At 35.8% G+C, this 19,952-nt stretch overlaps 1 protein-coding gene across 1 annotated transcript in view; it reads left to right on the top strand.

Moving 5' to 3' along the window:
• Positions 1 to 1,374: 1,374 nt before the first annotated feature.
• The window catches only part of LOC105357440 (uncharacterized), a 42,767-nt gene continuing 24,189 nt past the window's right edge, over positions 1,375 to 19,952 (top strand). Inside the window, exons 1-40 of the mRNA XM_078950523.1 lie at positions 1,375 to 1,390; positions 1,487 to 1,514; positions 1,612 to 1,696; positions 1,773 to 1,919; positions 2,107 to 2,318; positions 2,442 to 2,545; positions 3,145 to 3,272; positions 3,393 to 3,520; positions 3,644 to 3,761; positions 4,166 to 4,384; positions 4,485 to 4,655; positions 5,185 to 5,334; positions 5,446 to 5,510; positions 5,666 to 5,795; positions 6,328 to 6,413; positions 6,519 to 6,648; positions 6,907 to 7,097; positions 7,207 to 7,297; positions 7,387 to 7,510; positions 7,589 to 7,770; positions 8,035 to 8,190; positions 8,275 to 8,411; positions 11,603 to 11,733; positions 11,809 to 11,903; positions 12,001 to 14,485; positions 15,088 to 15,104; positions 15,189 to 15,210; positions 15,307 to 15,334; positions 15,432 to 15,516; positions 15,593 to 15,739; positions 15,938 to 16,149; positions 16,272 to 16,375; positions 17,033 to 17,160; positions 17,281 to 17,408; positions 17,530 to 17,647; positions 18,051 to 18,269; positions 18,370 to 18,540; positions 19,257 to 19,406; positions 19,498 to 19,562; positions 19,669 to 19,798. Of these exons, the coding sequence (XP_078806649.1) occupies positions 1,646 to 1,696; positions 1,773 to 1,919; positions 2,107 to 2,318; positions 2,442 to 2,545; positions 3,145 to 3,272; positions 3,393 to 3,520; positions 3,644 to 3,761; positions 4,166 to 4,384; positions 4,485 to 4,655; positions 5,185 to 5,334; positions 5,446 to 5,510; positions 5,666 to 5,795; positions 6,328 to 6,413; positions 6,519 to 6,648; positions 6,907 to 7,097; positions 7,207 to 7,297; positions 7,387 to 7,510; positions 7,589 to 7,770; positions 8,035 to 8,190; positions 8,275 to 8,411; positions 11,603 to 11,733; positions 11,809 to 11,903; positions 12,001 to 14,485; positions 15,088 to 15,104; positions 15,189 to 15,210; positions 15,307 to 15,334; positions 15,432 to 15,516; positions 15,593 to 15,739; positions 15,938 to 16,149; positions 16,272 to 16,375; positions 17,033 to 17,160; positions 17,281 to 17,408; positions 17,530 to 17,647; positions 18,051 to 18,269; positions 18,370 to 18,540; positions 19,257 to 19,406; positions 19,498 to 19,562; positions 19,669 to 19,798 (7,155 nt within the window). The 5' untranslated portion in view covers positions 1,375 to 1,390; positions 1,487 to 1,514; positions 1,612 to 1,645. The remainder of the gene's footprint in view (positions 1,391 to 1,486; positions 1,515 to 1,611; positions 1,697 to 1,772; positions 1,920 to 2,106; positions 2,319 to 2,441; positions 2,546 to 3,144; positions 3,273 to 3,392; positions 3,521 to 3,643; positions 3,762 to 4,165; positions 4,385 to 4,484; positions 4,656 to 5,184; positions 5,335 to 5,445; positions 5,511 to 5,665; positions 5,796 to 6,327; positions 6,414 to 6,518; positions 6,649 to 6,906; positions 7,098 to 7,206; positions 7,298 to 7,386; positions 7,511 to 7,588; positions 7,771 to 8,034; positions 8,191 to 8,274; positions 8,412 to 11,602; positions 11,734 to 11,808; positions 11,904 to 12,000; positions 14,486 to 15,087; positions 15,105 to 15,188; positions 15,211 to 15,306; positions 15,335 to 15,431; positions 15,517 to 15,592; positions 15,740 to 15,937; positions 16,150 to 16,271; positions 16,376 to 17,032; positions 17,161 to 17,280; positions 17,409 to 17,529; positions 17,648 to 18,050; positions 18,270 to 18,369; positions 18,541 to 19,256; positions 19,407 to 19,497; positions 19,563 to 19,668; positions 19,799 to 19,952) is intronic.

Below are 19,952 nucleotides of genomic sequence, written 5' to 3'. Positions count from 1 at the left end.
CCCACGATTCCTCCATATAACAGTTCTACAACAACTTTGTTACCAACAACAACTACTGTAACTGGAGTTAATCCATCACCATCTAGCACAACTGAACCTCCAACTTTAGGATCTACATCAACTTTATCTTCAACAACTATGACCTCTATTCTTTCTGAAATGACCAGTTCTGCAACTACAGGTCAGTACAAAAGCAGAGAGCTGACTTATTTATCTGGAAACATTTACACATAGAGAATGCAGCATATTTAAAAATTTAGAATACAAATGAAAAAAAGCAGTTTTTTTAGCTCCAGTACATTTCTGAAAACAAACACAGACAGTTAATATTGTGTTTACAAGTTTTTAACCCTACCTTGTTAATAGGTAAAATATACAGAAGATTAGGTAATTAATATTAGTACAGCTATTCACAGCACTGTAACTACATTGTATTTTAAATAGTAGACAGAACCATTAAATCACAGTATTATTAGTTGGCCATGAAGTACAAATCAAACTAAGAAATCAGTAAGGGCTAAAACCCATTAAAGATCACAGCGACAATTAAAAAAGCAAAACAATTGATAAAAATGCTACATTACATTTTAGAAATCAAACCAAAAATCAAGAAAACAAAACACAATTATAAAAAAATGAAACGAAATAAAAATGAAACCTTACAGAAAACAAAAGTAATTTTCAGAAATCAAAATAAAAAACAGAGAGCAAAATGAAACCGAAAAAGGTTAGTACTATGGACATTACTAATTGGATGATGATATTCAACTTCATGCCACATAACATTTGATTGGAATGATGGACAAACGTCATTGTACAATCAGAGATGTTCCATAGAGCCTACCTTTTCCAGTTTCCTATTGTGTTTAATTTTTTAACATTTCATTTTTATTCCTGAAAATTACTTTTATTTTTCAAAACATGTCATTTTCATTTTTCCTTTTTTTGGAATTGTCTTTTTGTTTCTGGACATTTCTTTTGATTCCTAAAATGCACTGTTGTTTTATTTAAATTTTATTTCTTTTTAGTTGTCGTTGTGATTTTCAATGTGTTATTGCGTCTAGTGGTTTTTTGGTGTGATTTGCATTTCAGGGCCACTGTAGTTTTACCTATTGTAACAAAACAATGAAGATGTTTGGCTAAAGCCTTGTTGCTCTGGGCCGTTATTTGAGATCAGTCAAAACACAAAATGGACTTATAGCCTACTTGGTCCACGTAATTCATTTTTCTTATTACAATTTTCTTATTTTTTTCTTTTAGATGACAACAAAGGAAAGGTAAATGGCATTTGTTTTTGTTTTTTTTATCATTTAAAAATGTCTATTTTGAATAGCACTCTAAAAATGTCCTACGTGTTTTTTTCTGAAGTGCCGAGTTATCACAGCAAATGGTGAGTGGTTTTGATGCATGAGGACATTAATTCATAGTAATTAATAGTTTTTAGTTTACACTTTCTAGAAAACTAATGTTTTCCTTTTTTTCACAGAATCAAATACATGTGTTGGAGTAAACAGGTAAACTTTTCTTAAAATTATTTTATAACAAAAATATTTAACTTTAACCTGAAAGCAAAAACCAAATGATATTATTTTGTTCAATTCCAAATTACAGCACAGATCTTCAAGTCTTCCTCAACAGTGGAAAGATGAGCAAACGCTTCTGTAACTTTTCTGTGGAAGAGTTTGCTTGTGCCTCTGTAAGACAGCGACACATTCTAAACTACAGTAGTAAAGGTGGTTCATGTAATGATTTCACTTTCTAATGTTGAACAGCTTTCAGCCTTAACAGCACAGGACCTGGTAGAGATTATGACGTGTGATCTGTCATCAAACTCAAGTGGGTCCATATCGGCCTGGAATCTTCTCTTCTGTAAAACTTCCAGGATCCTGAATGCAGCTCTGAATCTTCTGACCACTGCAGTATGACTGACTTTTAGTTAAATATTTGGAAACCATTGGAATAAGTTACTACTAAATAGACATTTGACCTTACACTAGAAAATGTATTTCAATATATTATGCACTGTTGAATAGATATTTTTTTACATTTTATTTTTTTTTATTTGCATTTTACCAAGCTTACAAACAATGTTTGTATTTGTTGCAGACAATCAACCCCAACAATCCTGCAGTGTCAGTGATTTTGGACAGCATACAAGCAATCAGTCCAGATCTTTTCAGCACAAACACACTGAATAATCTCACTGAGCTGCAGCTGTGGTTTAACGTTCGCCTTCGCCCGTTCTTGCCTGCTGTTTCCACCAACTTTCTCTCAATTCTTGCAACAAAGGATTTGCAGTGCAGCTCCTACCAATATATGTAAGCAAGACAACAAATATTAGTAGGGAATATACCTGAAAATCTGACTAATTATTTAATTATGTCACAGTATTATATGTTGTGTATTCATCGAATGTCCTACTCATGTGTTTTAAAAAATAGCTTGCAAATATTGAGTGAAGTACAACCTCAGATGACTCTTTCTAAGCAAGAATCTGTGTACACACAATTCATCAAGATCTACCTGAGCAGAAAGGATACTGCAGGTAAGCACAAAAAACTGAAATGCAATGTTATATCTAAAACATTGCTAAATTACAATGTTCTGTTTTGAATGGGAGCAAAATAAAATGAGTTTTTTGTCTTCAATAAAAAGAAAAAAATTGTACCACATTTTGATGAAGATGAAAAAAAACTGCAGAATAAATAAATAACCATAAACTATAAAACTGATTTTCCAAGTTTGTAATTAAAACTTTAGGTAAGCGCTCTGATTCACAACAAGAAAGCCTTGGTTCAAATCCAACCTTTTCATGTGGAATTTGGATAGCACATTTCTCACACATTTCAATAAACATGTTTTAATGCTTGGTTGATATTTCTAAACTGTCCTGAAATGTGAAAATGAGTGTGCAGGCATGTGAAAGACTGTCGAACTGATCAGGATGTACCCTGGTATTACTAAAATGTAACTGGGTTGGCCCCAGCAGCCCTGCAACCCCAAAGGGATTCAGCAAAATGGATGTATGGATGGATGGATGGATGGATGGATGGATGGATGGATGGATGGATGGATGGATGGATGGATGGGAGAGGTTGTAGTTTGAAATAGTTCTAATATATTTTTATTATTTGTTTCAAACAGCAACATCATCAAAGTGCTACGACAGCAACAACCCAGAGCTGAACTCCACAGCCTGGTTTGCAGAGTACATCGGCTCTTTCATCACTTTTCTCACTGTGGTGGATCTTCAGTCATTTGGATCTCAACAGGTATTTTATCTCATATGGACATTCCAATTGTACTGTTCTGTTTCTGTTTTTTTCTGTCAGAATAAAACCATATCCACAGTTTCAAAGCTGATAGAGTGAATTGGTTTCTTCTCTTTTCAGGACCTGCAGCTGTTCACAGTGAATCCTCAGAATCTTCTCCTTCTTAATCAGTATAAGGTGGATGTGACAATAGTCATCTACTACATTCAGTTAGTTTATCAGCAAGATATCCACTTCAGTCCACTTGGGTAAGTTTAACACACCAATGTATTTATTTATTTATTTATTTTTACATATTTTCCATACAGCCACAAATCTTCCACAAAGTATGTGATCTTAAACTGTCCAACCTGTTTTCATTCTCTTTGAAGCCTTCCTTCATTGGGTCAGTGCTTTGCTCCTGGCCGGGTGTTCACTCAGTTGACTTCACAAGAAAGTTTGACGGTTTTGGGAAATGTCAACAGCGTTTGTACAGACATAGATCCACAGGTAAACAAAACAACAAGTAAAAACACAGAAATACTGAAAGTACAGATTTTTCAATACATGTATAAAAATAAAATACAGGAAGACTAAGAAAACTGAACAATGTACTGTATAACAAGGGACAACTGATATGAGCAAAATAAAAACTGAAGTACAGAGTGGTTTATATGTATTTTATCTCATCCTTAGAAACAAGTTTGATGACAGGTTTATTTCAATTAAAAGTTAGCTAAAGAGCTTTTCTCCTGATATTTGCATGGAAGGAAAACATGAAACCCAAACAAGACCAACATCACCATCATCATTTGAAAGCTTCTTGATATTTTCTTCAACTATTTTAAATGACTGTGTTGAACATTTACACATACAATTTACTGGAATTACAACTCATGCATTGTTTTTTTTAGATTGCTGCTGCCTTGGCAAGTAATTTTGGTAAGAACATTGATGCCAAAGTTATTTCTGCCCTCGGTAATGAAAGCACCAGCTTGTCCATAAGCCAGATAAAGTCTTTGAAGCCTTCAGACTTGGTGGATTCTCTCAACATTCTCAGCAATGTGATTGGTTGGAGAAAAGGACAGGCCAAAGCCATTGTCCTGTCTTTGCTGTCGTCAGGATTTGTACAGGTACTGTGTTAGATTGTGTTTATTAGCAACTAAACAAAAATCATCTTTTTGGACAAAGTGTTTACACTTATGTATTTTTTGACCTTCTACATCCAATCAGATCAACAGTTCAGCCTCGCTGCTAAACCTGGGCTCCCTCATCTCTGGCGTACCATCAACTGTGTTCAGCAGCATCAGCGGCTCTGATCTTGTCACTGTATCCAGAAACCCCTCAGTCCTGTTCTACATCCTGTCTGCTCCACAGATTGTTCAGCTGACTTTTGTGATACAGGTAAAACAAACACTTGAACAGCACTTGGATATGTCAACTTCAGAACATATTAAGAAGAATATTGTAATGCTAGTCTTTTCAAATAGGAAGTGGCATTGAACAAGACTTTAGGGGATTTAGGTTTTATAATAAGTAATTCAATGCTTGTATTGTTAATTAAACCTCTAAGTTAACCAAATAACAGCGACAATATACAGGAAATTATAATTAACTTGAACAAGTTTCCAAACATACACATTGTATATATTTGAATGAAGAAAAAAACACAAAATGACATTAAAGGAAAAGTGAAAAAGGTTTTCTCTGTACCTTTTTTATTTTAAGTAATGGATAGCTTTTGATGGTTTGATGACTGAACTGCTCAGGTCTTTTTTCATCATGTTGAGATCAATAAAAAATGTGTTTGACTCACATGGCCTTACATAACTAAACTTCAATTCCACTTTATTTTCAGAAAGAGCTCGTGAAGCTGTGAAATGACTTGTTGATATTTATAATCTGTGTCTTCCTGTTTCTTTTCTTTCTATAGATTATATATTTAAACACCAACAGTTTGCAGATCATAGAAAATGTTCCAGATAATTTGGCTACTGAGATTCCTGGAGTTTACCTGTTGCAGTTCCCAAATGACATCAGCACAGTTATCAGACTGAATAGAAAGAAATGGAAACCCCAACAGGTAAGTTCACCTGTTAAAAACCCATATGTTTTAAAATTTGTATGTAACTTCTGAATACAGAATGTGCCTTTCTTCTTTTCTTTCTTTCTTTCTTTCTTTCTTTTTTTTTAGGTTGCATTGTTCTTTGATATAATTGCAGCAAACTCTGAGATTGCTGAGCTGGGAGGTCCAAACAAGTGAGATTCTACTTAATAAATTAAAACTTAAGTATATAAGTAATAGAAATGTATTGTAAATATTAATATGTTTGTGTTTGTTTGTTTGTTTGTTTGTTTGTTTGTTTGTTTGTTTGTTTGTTTGTTTGTTTGTTTGTTTGTTTGTTTGTGTACAGCTTGTCCTCCTCTGTGCTACAAGGGTTTACATGCACAACAGTAAGATCTTTAGGAAAGAGGCAAATCAAGAATCTGATTAAAGCCTGTCGGAGAAAAGGGACAAACAAGGTTCCATTGGTGGAGACTCAGGTAAGATGATAAGAGTGCATATGTATTTCCTAAATATGTGAATTTGTACAGGTTTAAGCATCAATATTATAGGAAACCCCTGCGGAAATGACAATTATGGCCCCCACTGTCTCTAGGTGTGTGCTGCTTGCATTTATTTGCCACTTGGAGATATCCCTTAATTAATGTTCAAAAATTAAATTCCTTTTTTGTTAATCTGCAGTTTCTTAAGAAATTCCTGAAGTTCTTCCTTTGACACATTTCAAAGTTGCATTATTATCAAGGTTCTTTTAATAGCTGTCAATTCATGTAAATGGAAGGATTTCTTCCTCATTGCTCTATAACCCAGTTGTTGAGATTGAGATGGTGTCACTTTCTTCAGCCAAAGTGTAAGAAGCATGTAAAACTTAAAGGTTAAAAAAGACCTTGCAACCTGACCATAAATAGTTTTTTAAAAGTGTCCAAGTAACTAAAAACACTGTGGTAATCTATGAAGAAACTTCTAGTTTCAGACAATATTTAATTTGGCATACTCTTTTGTTTTGCCCAACAGCTGACCTGCATGTACAACCAAATCAAAGAAGAGTCGGATGCCACCAGCTTTTCCCTCTATCCTCCAGATGTGTTGCTTTACTATGAGTAAGAATCATTTCTTTATACTGTATTATGATCACAAATAAACTTTAGCTTTTTATTAACAAAGACTTCAATGTTTTGACTGCTGTTTTCTCTTTCTTCTTCCAGTTACTCTCTGGTGCCACGGAGCAGCTGCAGGTCTTATTTTCAAGAGTTGGCTGATGCAGACTTTTCCATTTTTTCTCCAGCACTGACATACAGACGGTCTGCTTTGTTTGATAATGCAAGGAACTGCTTGGTGAGTGTAGAGCAAGACCAACAAATTTGAAGACAAAAATCCTTTCAATCATTTACTTGACTGTAATAACAATATGCCTTAATGTAAATAAGTACCTTAGAAAAAGTTTTGATTAAATATGATATTATTTTTTGTATATGTCAGATGCAAAGTAAAAAAGGGTCCATTAATCAGTTAAATTACAATTTTGTATCAACATTTTGAGAGACTGCAGTTTTTTTTTATTACTACTTATGTTTTACTTTCTTTTGCTTTAAGGGAATAACTAGCACAAGTTTAACTGAGGATAATGTATCAGTTTTGGGGAACATGTGCTGCATTCTTGATGGCTCCTACATCCAAAACTCTCATCCATCTATACTGGAACAACTCAAGAACTGTCCAGATCTCACTGTTGGTCAATCAACTGCAGTTATAACCCTTCTGACCAATGGAAATACACCTTATGGGTACGTAAACTGCAGCTTATTGAAATTCTACAATTACAAATAGGAGTTTGTGTCTTTCAAAGACGATAGTGTACTTAAAAAAACGCTTTGTTTGTTATATCACAATCAGAGATCCTTCAACATGGACTGAACAAACTCTAAAAGACCTTGGGATGCTAACTCTGCATTTGCCTTCATCTTTCTATCAGCACTTTGATCAGGTGAGTAACACGTGCATTCAAGTGTTTAGAAGGGAAGGTCTCATGGATTGAGGATCAAGTTTGAGCTGATAAACGTATTTTCCTTGCAGGACACAAAGCGTAACTTCTTGAAATACTTTCTGAACGTTTTTGGTGGAGTGAGCAGAGAACAGAGGAAGCAACTGAAGAAGGAGATAAGACAGTCCATCAAAAGTGATTCAGACCAGACTGCAGGTCTGTCTGCCTCTGAAAATGTGTCTTTATCTTGTTGTTTACTTTCTGGTGTAAGTTTTTTCTGATTTATTTTCACAGAATGCACAGTTGGAATAATCACTCAGGTCACAATCAGTGACCCCACCTTCCCCTTTGACTATAACATCAACCAATTCAACAACTGTCTGTCAGTTTCAACTGTCAAAGACAACTTGGATGGCATCACAGAAAAGGTGGATGAGGTGGAATACCTCAGGATTGTTCTCCAGAAACTGCAAGACGTAAGCAATGATCCTCTGTAAAACACATTTGTTTTATCACTGATGCTGTGTCATAAACATTTTGCTTGGATTGTGTTTGGGCACAATCTTGGGTTAGAGGGGGAAACACCCCAGTTTCTTCTTGTGGGCAGTGAGACTTGGACAAGACACATTACAGCTAGAAGTCCCCATTATTGCTTCAATTTTTTCGGATCATTTCTTTTTTATTTCTACACAATGTCAATAACATTGCATGCAATGTACCACATTTCTGTGCACTTACAGGTTTACAACACCATCATTCCAGAAGATCAGGTTCAGCTCCTAAGTGCAACTTCTCGTGTTGCCACAGTTCAAGATATTATTTCATGGACCATCAGTAAAATCGACACGCTTGCTGCTTTGATGGACTCTTCAAATGGAGGCTGGGACCCAAGCTTAGTGAGCAAACAGAGTACTTGTGTTGTGACTGTGTACAACATTTAAGGGCTGCTGTTTGATCAGAGCACATTTCTTCTCCTCCAGGCTAAGGTTATCATCTCTAAGTATCTGGCTGTTGGAGGAAACAAACTAGGCAGTGCAGAGCTGAATGTTATTGGGGGACCAAATCTCTGCTCTCTAGATGTGGACATTATCAGGACTATTTCATCTCAAAGTTTCAGGTAAGAAATGTGAACTGAGTTTGTTCCTTAATTTAATGAGTTTGAAGTTAAACAAACCTTTAAATATCATAAAGCAGTTTTGACCCACCATTCCAAAGTGAAAAACATTATGTAAAAGAAAAAAAACTTTTTAATTCCAGTAGACAAATGTTAACCCTTTGTTCTGGACTAACTAAAAAAGGTTGTATTAATTCAGGAATAACTCATTAAGTATTATGTAAGCAATAATTCCTTTCCTAATGTCTGTCCCTTTACAGAGTTAATAATGATACCGTATCATACTCTGTTTACTTTCTGATTTTTCTAAGAATACACTATATCTTGTATTAAGAAATTACAAAATAAAATATTCAACAAATGTCTTCAACCAAATTCTTGGGTTATCCATGTTGAGATATGCTTTTGAGTTACTCTTTAGAGCAATAGAGTTTTTGGGTTATTATTGTTTCATTTTAGCCCAATTTATGGAGGTCAACTGTGTTGGTTTTTTCTTACCTGAGTTAAGTTAAACCAGCAAAATGTATTCTCTTTTTAACCTTGGAGTTTAGTAAAAAAACAACCTAACTTGGATATTTTTAACAAGTCTCTAGTGTTATTGATGATAAATCTTGAAGTTAAAAATTATTTTTTTATTGCAAGATGCATGTTTTTGCTTCTTTGTTGAAGTATCTTTTTCATTAAAATATATATATATATATATATATTTCAATTTATTATATAGGTAGAACAAAACAGCGCTTTTCTCCAAAAGATATTTCCCTTCATAGCTTACTATTGGACAAGCTTCTCATGTTCTGTTATCATAAAAATTGAATGCCTCACTCACAAACAGAAGATAAAGTCAGGAGGCAGGGATCTCCTTAGACTATAATGGTCTTTTAGGTCTTTCTCTGCATTCTCTTGAATGGTGCATTCACACCAAAAACATTTAAAAGTTAAGGTAATGTAAAGCAGTGAGAGGGTTTGCAGCATGTTATGAGCAGCCAGTGTGTTGCAATCTACAATCTGTGACATTAAGGCAGATTGTCGTTGTGTTGCATCAAAGAATTCAACTGTCAGATAAATGCATCTTGACATTAAAGAAAAACACAGTTAGAAACAACAGACCACAACTAGAATCAAGTTTCTCATGCAAGAGGGAGAGGAGCAAATGTGATGTAAAAGGTCCACCATGTTTCTCTTCTCAAAGGTTCTGCCTCTCCTCGTGCTGCTTTTATTAAGAACACAAGAAGAAGGGAACAATTTCAAGACAAAGAGAAAAAGTTCATTAGGAGCTGTCGTATAATGACCCCTTTTGGTGGATTCTAACTTCAAACAGTATTCCTTATCAACTCAGGACAGTGTGTCGTAAAACCCCCTCATCCTTGCTGGGATGAGAAGCGGATCAATGAACACACAACTGTTTTCAGAAAAGGTCAATCTGAGTTAACATTTAAACATACATTTACACAAATACATTTAAACAATGATAATAATGAAACAATTTCCTTCACATCAACCAAGCTGCAAAAATGTCCCAATTTAAATATCTGAACTTGAAAAAATTCATGTCACATCAGAAACTCTTTTTTGCACTTTTGTTTGAAGTGTCATGCCTTAATCACATGCACCTATGCAGGGTGGTTGACCCCAAATGGGTGCTGTGGGTTTTTGGGTTGTCCTGATCTGTGGAGGTTTGTAGATGGGTGTGACTGTATCTTGAAGGTGTGTCACGCAATTCCCTATTGGGTCATGCAAACACCTTAAGAGACGTCACAACAGATGAAGCTGTGCGACAGAAGATGTTGTCGTACAGTGCCCTTACACCGCACTCTAGTCATTGGTGAGGTGCACGTACTGGCTCCTTACTGACCATACACAAAGGTCACAGACATGGGGTGTACATGTGGTATGCAAGTGTCTGTAGGACATCCGTAGGATACCCACACAAACTACGCTCTGATTTTCTGATTTCATAATTTCTGACAGTCAAGGAAAATGCACTAATCACTTAAACAGCACTAATGGGCCCCTTGCACAATGTGAAGGGATTTGGGGGGGGTTACAAAGGGGAAAAAATGTACTAAGTGCTTGCGTCTCACCTACTTCACCCTTATTTACCCTTTGCATGTTGTTTAAGTGTTCAATACGACATTTTGCCATAGCATGTCCGTAGAAAAATGTGCATGAACATTTTCACTATACAGGCTCACCGAACAGTCTTGGAGGTTGAAATTGCATGCCTCATACCAGTTTGCCCAATTTTGTCCACATACACACCCGTGAGGGCAGTTGTGACTAAGGCAACAATGATATAAACAGCAGCTTGTGTACAAAATCAAGAGGGTGGTGAAGTTCATTGTTGCTGCTTGGGCTACTCTTAAGCTTCATGACACTTTTCAATACTCACATTGTGACAAGATTAAAAATGTCCTTCTCTTTTATTTTTCTCCTTACGCCGCAAGTGGTCATGAGCTGAGTCACAAAGAGTCTCAGTTCCAGTGAGGAGCCCTGATCAGTCAAGAAGCTAAAAGTGGGACATTGAGCATTCCCTTTTCATGTTAAAAAGCCTTCTTTAGCCCAATTGCATCTGGATCACTATTTTGTTGTGAAATTTCCACTCCCTGTTGGGTAGGTTTCTTCTGAATGGTTAATCGGTTCTATATGGGGTTTATTATACTCGGACCATGGATGACATTCAGTCACAGTTGGCAAGAGCCCGTCTACACTATCAGCCAATTGTGTGGACAATGTATGCATTAACATAACTGTCTGTTGATATATGCGACTACCATGGTGTTGTTGGTTCTGACCAGAAAATGCTGTCCTCTCAAAAAAGGGCAGAAGGTGATTCAGGTAAGGTGACACAGCCAAATATTACCAGGTGGTTTATGTGGATTGACTGCATGTGTGAACTCCACAAGGATTTCCTCATCATGCTTTTGTTTGAGGCATCCGTGATTGGAAAAAAAAACCTCCATGGTAGGATGGTCCTAACTGTAAGCTGTCAGGAAATCTGAGATCCCCAATGGCCAGGAATGGGGCACATCTCATTAATATATGCCCTTCAAAGCACTTGGGAAGAATGCACTAACTGTATCAGAACTGCATGAGCAAATATAAATAAATGTAAATTGTTGGAACTATCAACTTGGAATGTTATCTTGGGTTTAGACTTTGCTTATGCGCTACAATGTCTCTTTCTCCTGCAGAGAAGTTGACTTTCTGGACATCTCTAGCTGCACTACTGAAAAAAAGGAAGAGTTTTTCCGTATCTCCTTTGAAGCATTCAGCCTTACAACAAGCTCAGTTTCTGTTTTTCAGCTCATACAACCATACATTGGTAAGTAAACATTTCCTTTTACATACATGCACATTAGAATATCCTCACAGAGCAATTTGTGTCCTTTTCCCACAGGAGGTGCAAGTGCTGATTATATTCGTAGTTTGGTGGTCTCTGATGTTAACATGGACCTGGCCACCTTCACTAGTTTGGATGAAAAAGTTGTGCTGGTCAGTGTAATGTTTATGTCTTAACTATGAATGCTTCTGTTTGTGTGGATATTTTTTACGGCATCAGTGTGAAATATATCTGCTCTGTTCCCCCCAGAGTCTAACTGCAAGTGAAGTTAAAGGTCTTCTCGGCACCAACCTCCCAGATTTGAAGTCTTATGAAAACCAAACTCTGGTGCAGACCTGGATCAGAAGTCAAAACCAGTCGGAGCTTGATATTCTAAGATTGAGCTTCCTGGAAGGCAAGGTTGATCCCACGATTCCTCCATATAACAGTTCTACGACTTTGTTACCAACAACTACTGTAACTGGATTCAAACCATCACAAGCAAGCACAGCTGAAACTTCAACCACAGGTTTTACATCAACTTTATCACCAACAACAACTAATGTAACTGGATTCCATCTTTCCCCAGCAAGCACAGTTGAGCCTCTAACTTTAAGTTCTACATCAACTTTATCACCAACAACAACAAATGTAACTGGATTGAATCCTTTACCAGCAACCACCGCTCAACCTCTAATTTTGAGTTCTACATCAACTTTATCACCAACAACAACTAATGTAACTGGATTGAATCCTTCACCAGCAAGCACAGCTGAACCTCCAACTTTAAATTCTACAACAATTAATGTAACTGGATTGAATCCTTCACCAGCAAGCACCGCTCAACCTCTAATTTTAAGTTCTACATCAACTTTATTACCAACAACTAATGTAACTAGATTCCATCCATCACCAGCAAGCACAGTTGAGCCTCTTACTTTAAGTACTACATCAACTTTATCACCAACAATAACTAATGTAACTGGATTGGAACCATCACCTGCAAGCACAGCTGAACCTCCAACCATAGGTTCTACATCAACCTTATCACCAACAACAACTAATATAACAGGATTCCATCCTTCACCAGCAAGCACAGCTGAACCTCTAACTCTAAGTTCTACATTAACTTTATCACCAACAAAAACTAATTTAACTGGATTCCATCCATCACCAGCAAGCACAGCTGAAACTTCAACCATAGGTTCAACATTAACTTCATCACCAACAAAAACGAATGTAACTGGATTCAATCCTTTACCAGCAAGCACAGCTGAACTTCCAACCATAGGTTTTACATCAACTTTATCACTAACAAAAACTAATGTAACTGGATTGAATCCTTTACCAGCAAGCACAGCTGAACGTCCAACCATAGGTTCTACATCAACTTTATCACCAATGACAACTAATGTAACTGGATTGAATCCTTTACCAGCAAGCACAGCTGAACCTCCAACCATAGGTTCTACATCAACTTTATCACCAACAACAACTAATGTAAATGGATTGAGTCCTTCACCAGCAAGCACAGCTGAACCTCCAACCATAGGTTCTACATCAACTTTATCACCAATGACAACTAATGTAACTGGATTTAATCCTTTACCAGCAAGCACAGCTGAACCTCCAACCATAGGTTTTACATCAACCTTATCACCAACAACAACTAATAAAACTGGATTGAATCCTTCACCAAAAAGCACAGGTGAGCCTCTAACTTTAAGTTCTACATCAACTTTATCACCAACAAAAAATAATGTAAATGGATTGAATCCTTCATCAGCAAGCACAGCTGAACGTCCAACCATAGGTTCTACATCAACTTTATCACCAATGACAACTAATGTAACTGGATTTAATCCTTTACCAGCAAGCACAGCTGAACCTCCAACCATAGGTTTTACATCAACCTTATCACCAACAACAACTAATAAAACTGGATTGAATCCTTCACCAAAAAGCACAGGTGAGCCTCTAACTTTAAGTTCTACATCAACTTTATCACCAACAAAAAATAATGTAAATGGATTGAATCCTTCATCAGCAAGCACAGCTGAACCTCCAACCATAGGTTCTACATCAACTTTATCACCAATGACAACTAATGTAACTGGATTTAATCCTTCACCAAAAAGCACAGGTGAGCCTCTAACTTTAAGTTCTACATCAACTTTATCACCAACAAAAAATAATGTAAATGGATTGAATCCTTCATCAGCAAGCACAGCTGAACGTCCAACCATAGGTTCTACATCAACTTTATCACCAACAAAAACTAATGTAACTGGATTGAATCCTTCACCAGCAAGCACAGCTGAACCTCCAACCATTGGTTCTACATCAACCTTATCACAAACAACAACTAATGTAACTGGATTGAATCTTTCACCAACAAGCACAGTTGAGCCTCTAACTTTAAGTTCTACATCAACTTTATTACCAACAAAAACTAATGTAACTGGATTCAATTCATCACCAGCAAGCACAGCTGAACCTCCAACCATAGGTTCTACATCAACCTTATCACCAGCAACAACTAATGTAACTGAATTCAATCCTTTACTAGCCAGCACAGCTCAACCTCCAACTGCTGGTTCTTCAATGACCCTATCACCAACATCAAACATCATGCCTGGAACTACAAGACTGTCAACAGTCTTCACATCAACAACAACTTCCATGCCAGCATCAAGGCATTCAACATTGTCTAAATCCACCATACTCTCTGAAATGACCAGTCCTGTAACTTCAGGTCAGTACAAAAACAGAAAGTAGAGACAATTTGTTTTGGGATCAGTACTTAAATTTACTAAAAATATTTGCCTTGTCACTGATGTGTAGTTTTGGACTATCATGCATGTACCAACCTAACTGGCTACATTTAAAACTATGTAAAGACTTTCAAAAATTGCAAGACATTATTAAAGAGGGACTTGGAGCTGATTGTTTTACCTGGAGTAATTTACCTAAAGTAGAGATTGCAGCAAATTTAGAAATAAGTCCATTTCAAGGAAAATAGATTTTGTGCATCAGTGGACCATTATAAAAAAATTTGAGGTATAAAATGTTTTTACTTTTCCCTATTAACATGTGAAATCTACAGATGATAATGTCATTAAGGCCTAAATTTATTTTCAATTATGTAAAAAAAAAAAAGGCTTTAGTGATTTTTTTTTCCTTTTCAAGATGCTAACTAAAGTAAAGTCCTGGATTGAATGGTATTTTGCAAAGAAGCAACACTAAGGTCTTTTACTCGGGGCCATTACTTGGGAATGGTCAAAACAATTAACAAAAATATACTTGGACCATGTAGTTTATATAACGTATCCTAATGTTCTCCTTTGTCTCTTTTAGATATCCACTCTAGACAGGTAAATTAGATTTTGTTTTTTCTTTCAAAAACGTTTTCTGAAAAATAAAAGTCTAAACGTTTGCTTACATTTTTCTCTTTTAAGTGCCGAGTTATCACAGCAAATGGTGAGTGGTTTTGATGCATGAGGACATTAATTCATAGTAATTAATAGTTTTTAGTTTACACTTTCTAGAAAACTAATGTTTTCCTTTTTTTCACAGAATCAAATACATGTGTTGAAGTAAACAGGTAAACCTTTCTTAAAATTATTTTATAACAAAAATATTTAACTTTAACCTGAAAGCAAAAACCAAATGATATTATTTTGTTCAATTCCAAATTACAGCACAGATCTTCAAGTCTTCCTCAACAGTGGAAAGATGAGCAAACGCTTCTGTAACTTTTCTGTGGAAGAGTTTGCTTGTGCCTCTGTAAGACAGCAAAACATTAGAAACTACTGTAGTAAAAGTGGTTCATGTAATGATTTCACTTTCTAATGTTGAACAGCTTTCAGCCTTAACAGCACAGGACCTGGTAGAGATTATGAAGTGTGATCTGTCATCAAACTCAAGTGGGTCCATATCGGCCTGGAATCTTCTCTTCTGTAAAACTTCCAGGATCCTGAATGCAGCTCTGAATCTTCTGACCACTGCAGTATGACTGACTTTTAGTCAAATATTTTGCAACCATTGGAATAAGTTACTACTAAATGGACAAATGACCTGCCATAAAAATATATTTCAAATTTTAATGCACTATTAAATTTAAATTTATATATATATTTATTTAAATTTTATTTTTTATTTTTTTGCATATTACCAAGCTTAAAAGCAATGTTTGTATTTGTTGCAGACAATCAACCCCAACAATCCTGCAGTGTCAGTGATTTTGGACAGCATACAAGCAATCAGTCCAGATCTTTTCAGCACAAACACACTGAATAATCTCACTGAGCTGCAGCTGTGGTTTAACGTTCGCCTTCGCCCGTTCTTGCCTGCTGTTTCCTCCAACTTTCTCTCAATTCTTGCAACAAAGGATTTGCAGTGCAACTCCTACCAATATATGTAAGCAATGCAACAAATATTAGTAGGGAATATACCTGAAAATCTGACTAATTATTTTATAATGTCACAGTATTAAATATTTTGTGTTAATCATGTGTCCTATTCATGTCTTTTAAAATTAGCTTGCAAATATTGAGTGAAGTACAACCCCAGATGACTCTTTCTAAGCAAGAATTTGTGTACACACAATTCATCAAGATCTACCTGAGCAGAAAGGATACTGCAGGTAAGCACAAAAAACTGAAATGCAATGTTATATCTAAAACATTGCTGAATTACATTGATATCTAATGGATTTCCTCAAAATGAAATCACCTTCTGACTTGCCAGAAAAAAGATAACTTTGTGTTCTTAATTTTGTTACAGATAAAATTTAAACAAAACTACCGTATATGATACAAAACCTCAAATAGGATTAATTTAAGTTTGTACTTAAAACTTAACAACTTTGGAAAGAGAGTTTAATACTTGTTTACATTTAATTGTACAGTATTTAGTAGATTCTAAGGGCTGCACTGTGACGTAGTTGTTAGAACTCTTGGTTAACAGCAAGAATGTCCTGGGACCTTTCTTTGTGGAGTTTACATGTTTTTTTTTGTGCGTTTGTCGGCTTTTTCTAGGTAGTCCGGCTTCCTTATACAGTTCATAAACATGTTTTAGAGGTTAATTGGTGTCTTTAAATTTTTCCTAGATGTACATGTGAGATTGTGTGAGTCTGTACACCTTTAACAGTGACCTTTTTTAGGGTACACCTCGCCTTCACCCAAAAGTAGCTAGGTTGGCTCCAGAAGCCCTGTTAGATCAAAAGGGATGGATAGATGGATGGGAGAGGTTATAGTTTGAAATGTAGCTTTAAAATGTGTTTATTTTTTGTTTTAAACAGCAACATCACCAAAGTGCTATGACAACAACAACCCAGAGCTGAACTCCACAGCCTGGTTTGCAGAGTACATCGGCTCTTTCATCACTTTTCTCACTGTGGTGGATCTTCAGTCATTTGGATCTCAACAGGTATTTTATCTCATGTGGACATTCCTAAAGTACTGTTCTGTTTCTGTTTTTTTCTGTCAGAATAAAACCATATCCACAGTTTCAAAGCTGATAGAGTGAATTGGTTTCTTCTCTTTTCAGGACCTGCAGCTGTTCACAGTGAATCCTCAGAATCTTCTGCTTCTTAATCAGTATAAGGTGGATGTGACAATAGTCATCTACTACATTCAGTTAGTTTATCAGCAAGACATCCACTTCAGTCCACTTGGGTAAGTTTAACACACCAATGTATTTATTTATTTATATTTTTACATATTTTCCATACATCCACAAATCTTCCACAAAGTATGTGATCTTAAACTGTCCAACCTGTGTTCATTCTCTTTGAAGCCTTCCTTCATTGGGTCAGTGCTTTGCTCCTGGCCGGGCGTTCACTCAGTTGACTTCACAAGAAAGTTTGACGGTTTTGGGAAATGTCAACAGAGTTTGTACAGACATAGATCCACAGGTAAACAAAACAACAAGTAAAAACACAGAAATACTGAAAGTACAGATTTTTCAATACATGTATAAAAATAAAATACAGGAAGACTAAAAAACTGAACAATGTACTGTATAACAAGGGACAACTGATATGAGCAAAATAAAAACTGAAGTACAGAGTGGTTTATATGTATTTTATCTTATCCTTAGAAACAAGTTTTATGACAGGTTTATTTCAATTAAAAGTTAGCTAAAGAGTTTTTCTCCTGATATTTGCATGGAAGGAAAACATGAAACCCAAACAAGACCAACATCACCATCATCATTTGAAAGCTTCTTGATATTTTCTTCAACTATTTTAAATGACTGTGTTGAACATTTAAACATAAAATTAACTGGATTTACCTCTCATGCATTGTTTTTTTTAGATTGCTGCTGCCTTGGCAAGTAATTTTGGTGAGAACATTGATGCCAAAGTTATTTCTGCCCTCGGTAATGAAAGCACCAGCTTGTCCATAAGCCAGATAAAGTCTTTGAAGCCTTCAGACTTGGTGGATTCTCTCAACATTCTCAGCAATGTGATTGGTTGGAGAAAAGGACAGGCCAAAGCCATTGTCCTGTCTTTGCTGTCTTCAGGATTTGTACAGGTACTGTGTTAGATTGTGTTTATTAGCAACTAAACAAAAATCATCTTTTTGGACAAAGTGTTTACGTTTATGTATTTTTTGACCTTCTACATCCAATCAGATCAACAGTTCAGCCTCGCTGCTAAACCTGGGCTCCCTCATCCCTGGCGTACCATCAACTGTGTTCAGCAGCATCAGCGGCTCTGATCTTGTCACCGTATCCAGAAACCCCTCAGTCCTGTTCTACATCCTGTCTGCTCCACAGATTGTTCAGCTGACTTTTGTGATAAAGGTAAAACAAACACTTGAACAGCACTTGGATATGTCAACTTCAGAACATATTGAGAAGAATATTGTAATGCTAGTCTTTTCGAATATGAAGTGGCATTGAACAAGACTTTAGGGGATTTAGGTTTCATAATAATTAATTGAATGTATGTATTGTTAAAAGACCTATGTGTTATTTTTTTAGTTTGTATATTTTCTTCATTTGTCTATTTCTAACCAAATAACAGCGAAAATATACAGGAAATTATAATTAACTTGAATAAGTTTCCAAACATACATATTGTATATATTTGGATGAAAAAAAAACACAAAATGACATTAAAGGAAAAGTGAAAAAGGTTTTCTCTGTACCTTTTTTATTTTAAGTGATGGATAGCTTTTGATGGTTTGATGACTGAACTACACTGAGAATGCTCAGGTCTTTTTTCATCATGTTGAGATCATCAAAAAATGTGTTTAAATCTGATGCCTTAACAAAAATCAAGACTTCAAATTCACTTTATTGTTATCGGTAATCTTAGGCCAAGACAATAATAAAACAACGGAATCTTCTTAAGAAAAAAAATCCCAAAAATTGAATTAAGCAAGTATCTGCAACAAGATGCAAGAAATTACAGTCACAAAAACCTCAGCTTTTGTAAAGTCTTCAAATTTATGAAGCTGTGAAATTACTTGTTGATATTTATAATCTGTGTCTTCCTGCTTATTTTCTTTCTACAGATTATATATTTAAACACCAACAGTTTGCAGATCATAGAAAATGTTCCAGATAATTTGGCTACTGAGATTCCTGGAGTTTACCTGCTGCAGTTCCCAAATGACATCAGCACGGTCATCAAACTAAATAGAAAGAAATGGAAACCCCAACAGGTAGGTTCACCTGTTAAAAAGTCTGATTTTTTAATATTTTTATGTAAATTCTACAAACTAAATGTGACTTTATTTCTTTATTTTTTGCTAGGTTGCACTGTTCTTTGATATAATAGCAGCAAACTCTGAGACAGCTGAGCTGGGAGGTCCAAACACGTGAGATTCTGCCCTTAATAACTTAAGAATTTAAGTTAATAAGTCATAGAAATGTATTTGCTAATGTGTTCATGTGTTTGTTTGTTTGTTTGTTTTTTGTGTACAGCTTGTCCTCCTCTGTGCTACAAGGGTTTACATGCACAACAGTAAGATCTTTAGGAAAAAGGCAAATCAAGAATCTGATTAAAGCCTGTCGGAGAAAAGGGACAAACAAGGTTCCATTGGTGGAGACTCAGGTAAGATGGCAAAAGAGTGCATATGTATTTCTTAAATATGTGTATTTGTACAGTTTCAAGTATCAATATTATAGGAAACCCCTGGGGAAATGACAATTATGGCCCCCACTGTCTCTAGGTGTGTGCTGCTTGCATTTATTTGCCACGTTGAGAT

The sequence above is a fragment of the Oryzias latipes genome, chromosome 1, assembly GCF_053564925.1.
Source record: "Oryzias latipes strain Hd-rR chromosome 1, Olatipes_Hd-rR_3.1".
NCBI classification, from domain to species: domain Eukaryota; kingdom Metazoa; phylum Chordata; class Actinopteri; order Beloniformes; family Adrianichthyidae; genus Oryzias; species Oryzias latipes.
This window is presented reverse-complemented; position numbering and strand designations above follow the sequence as displayed.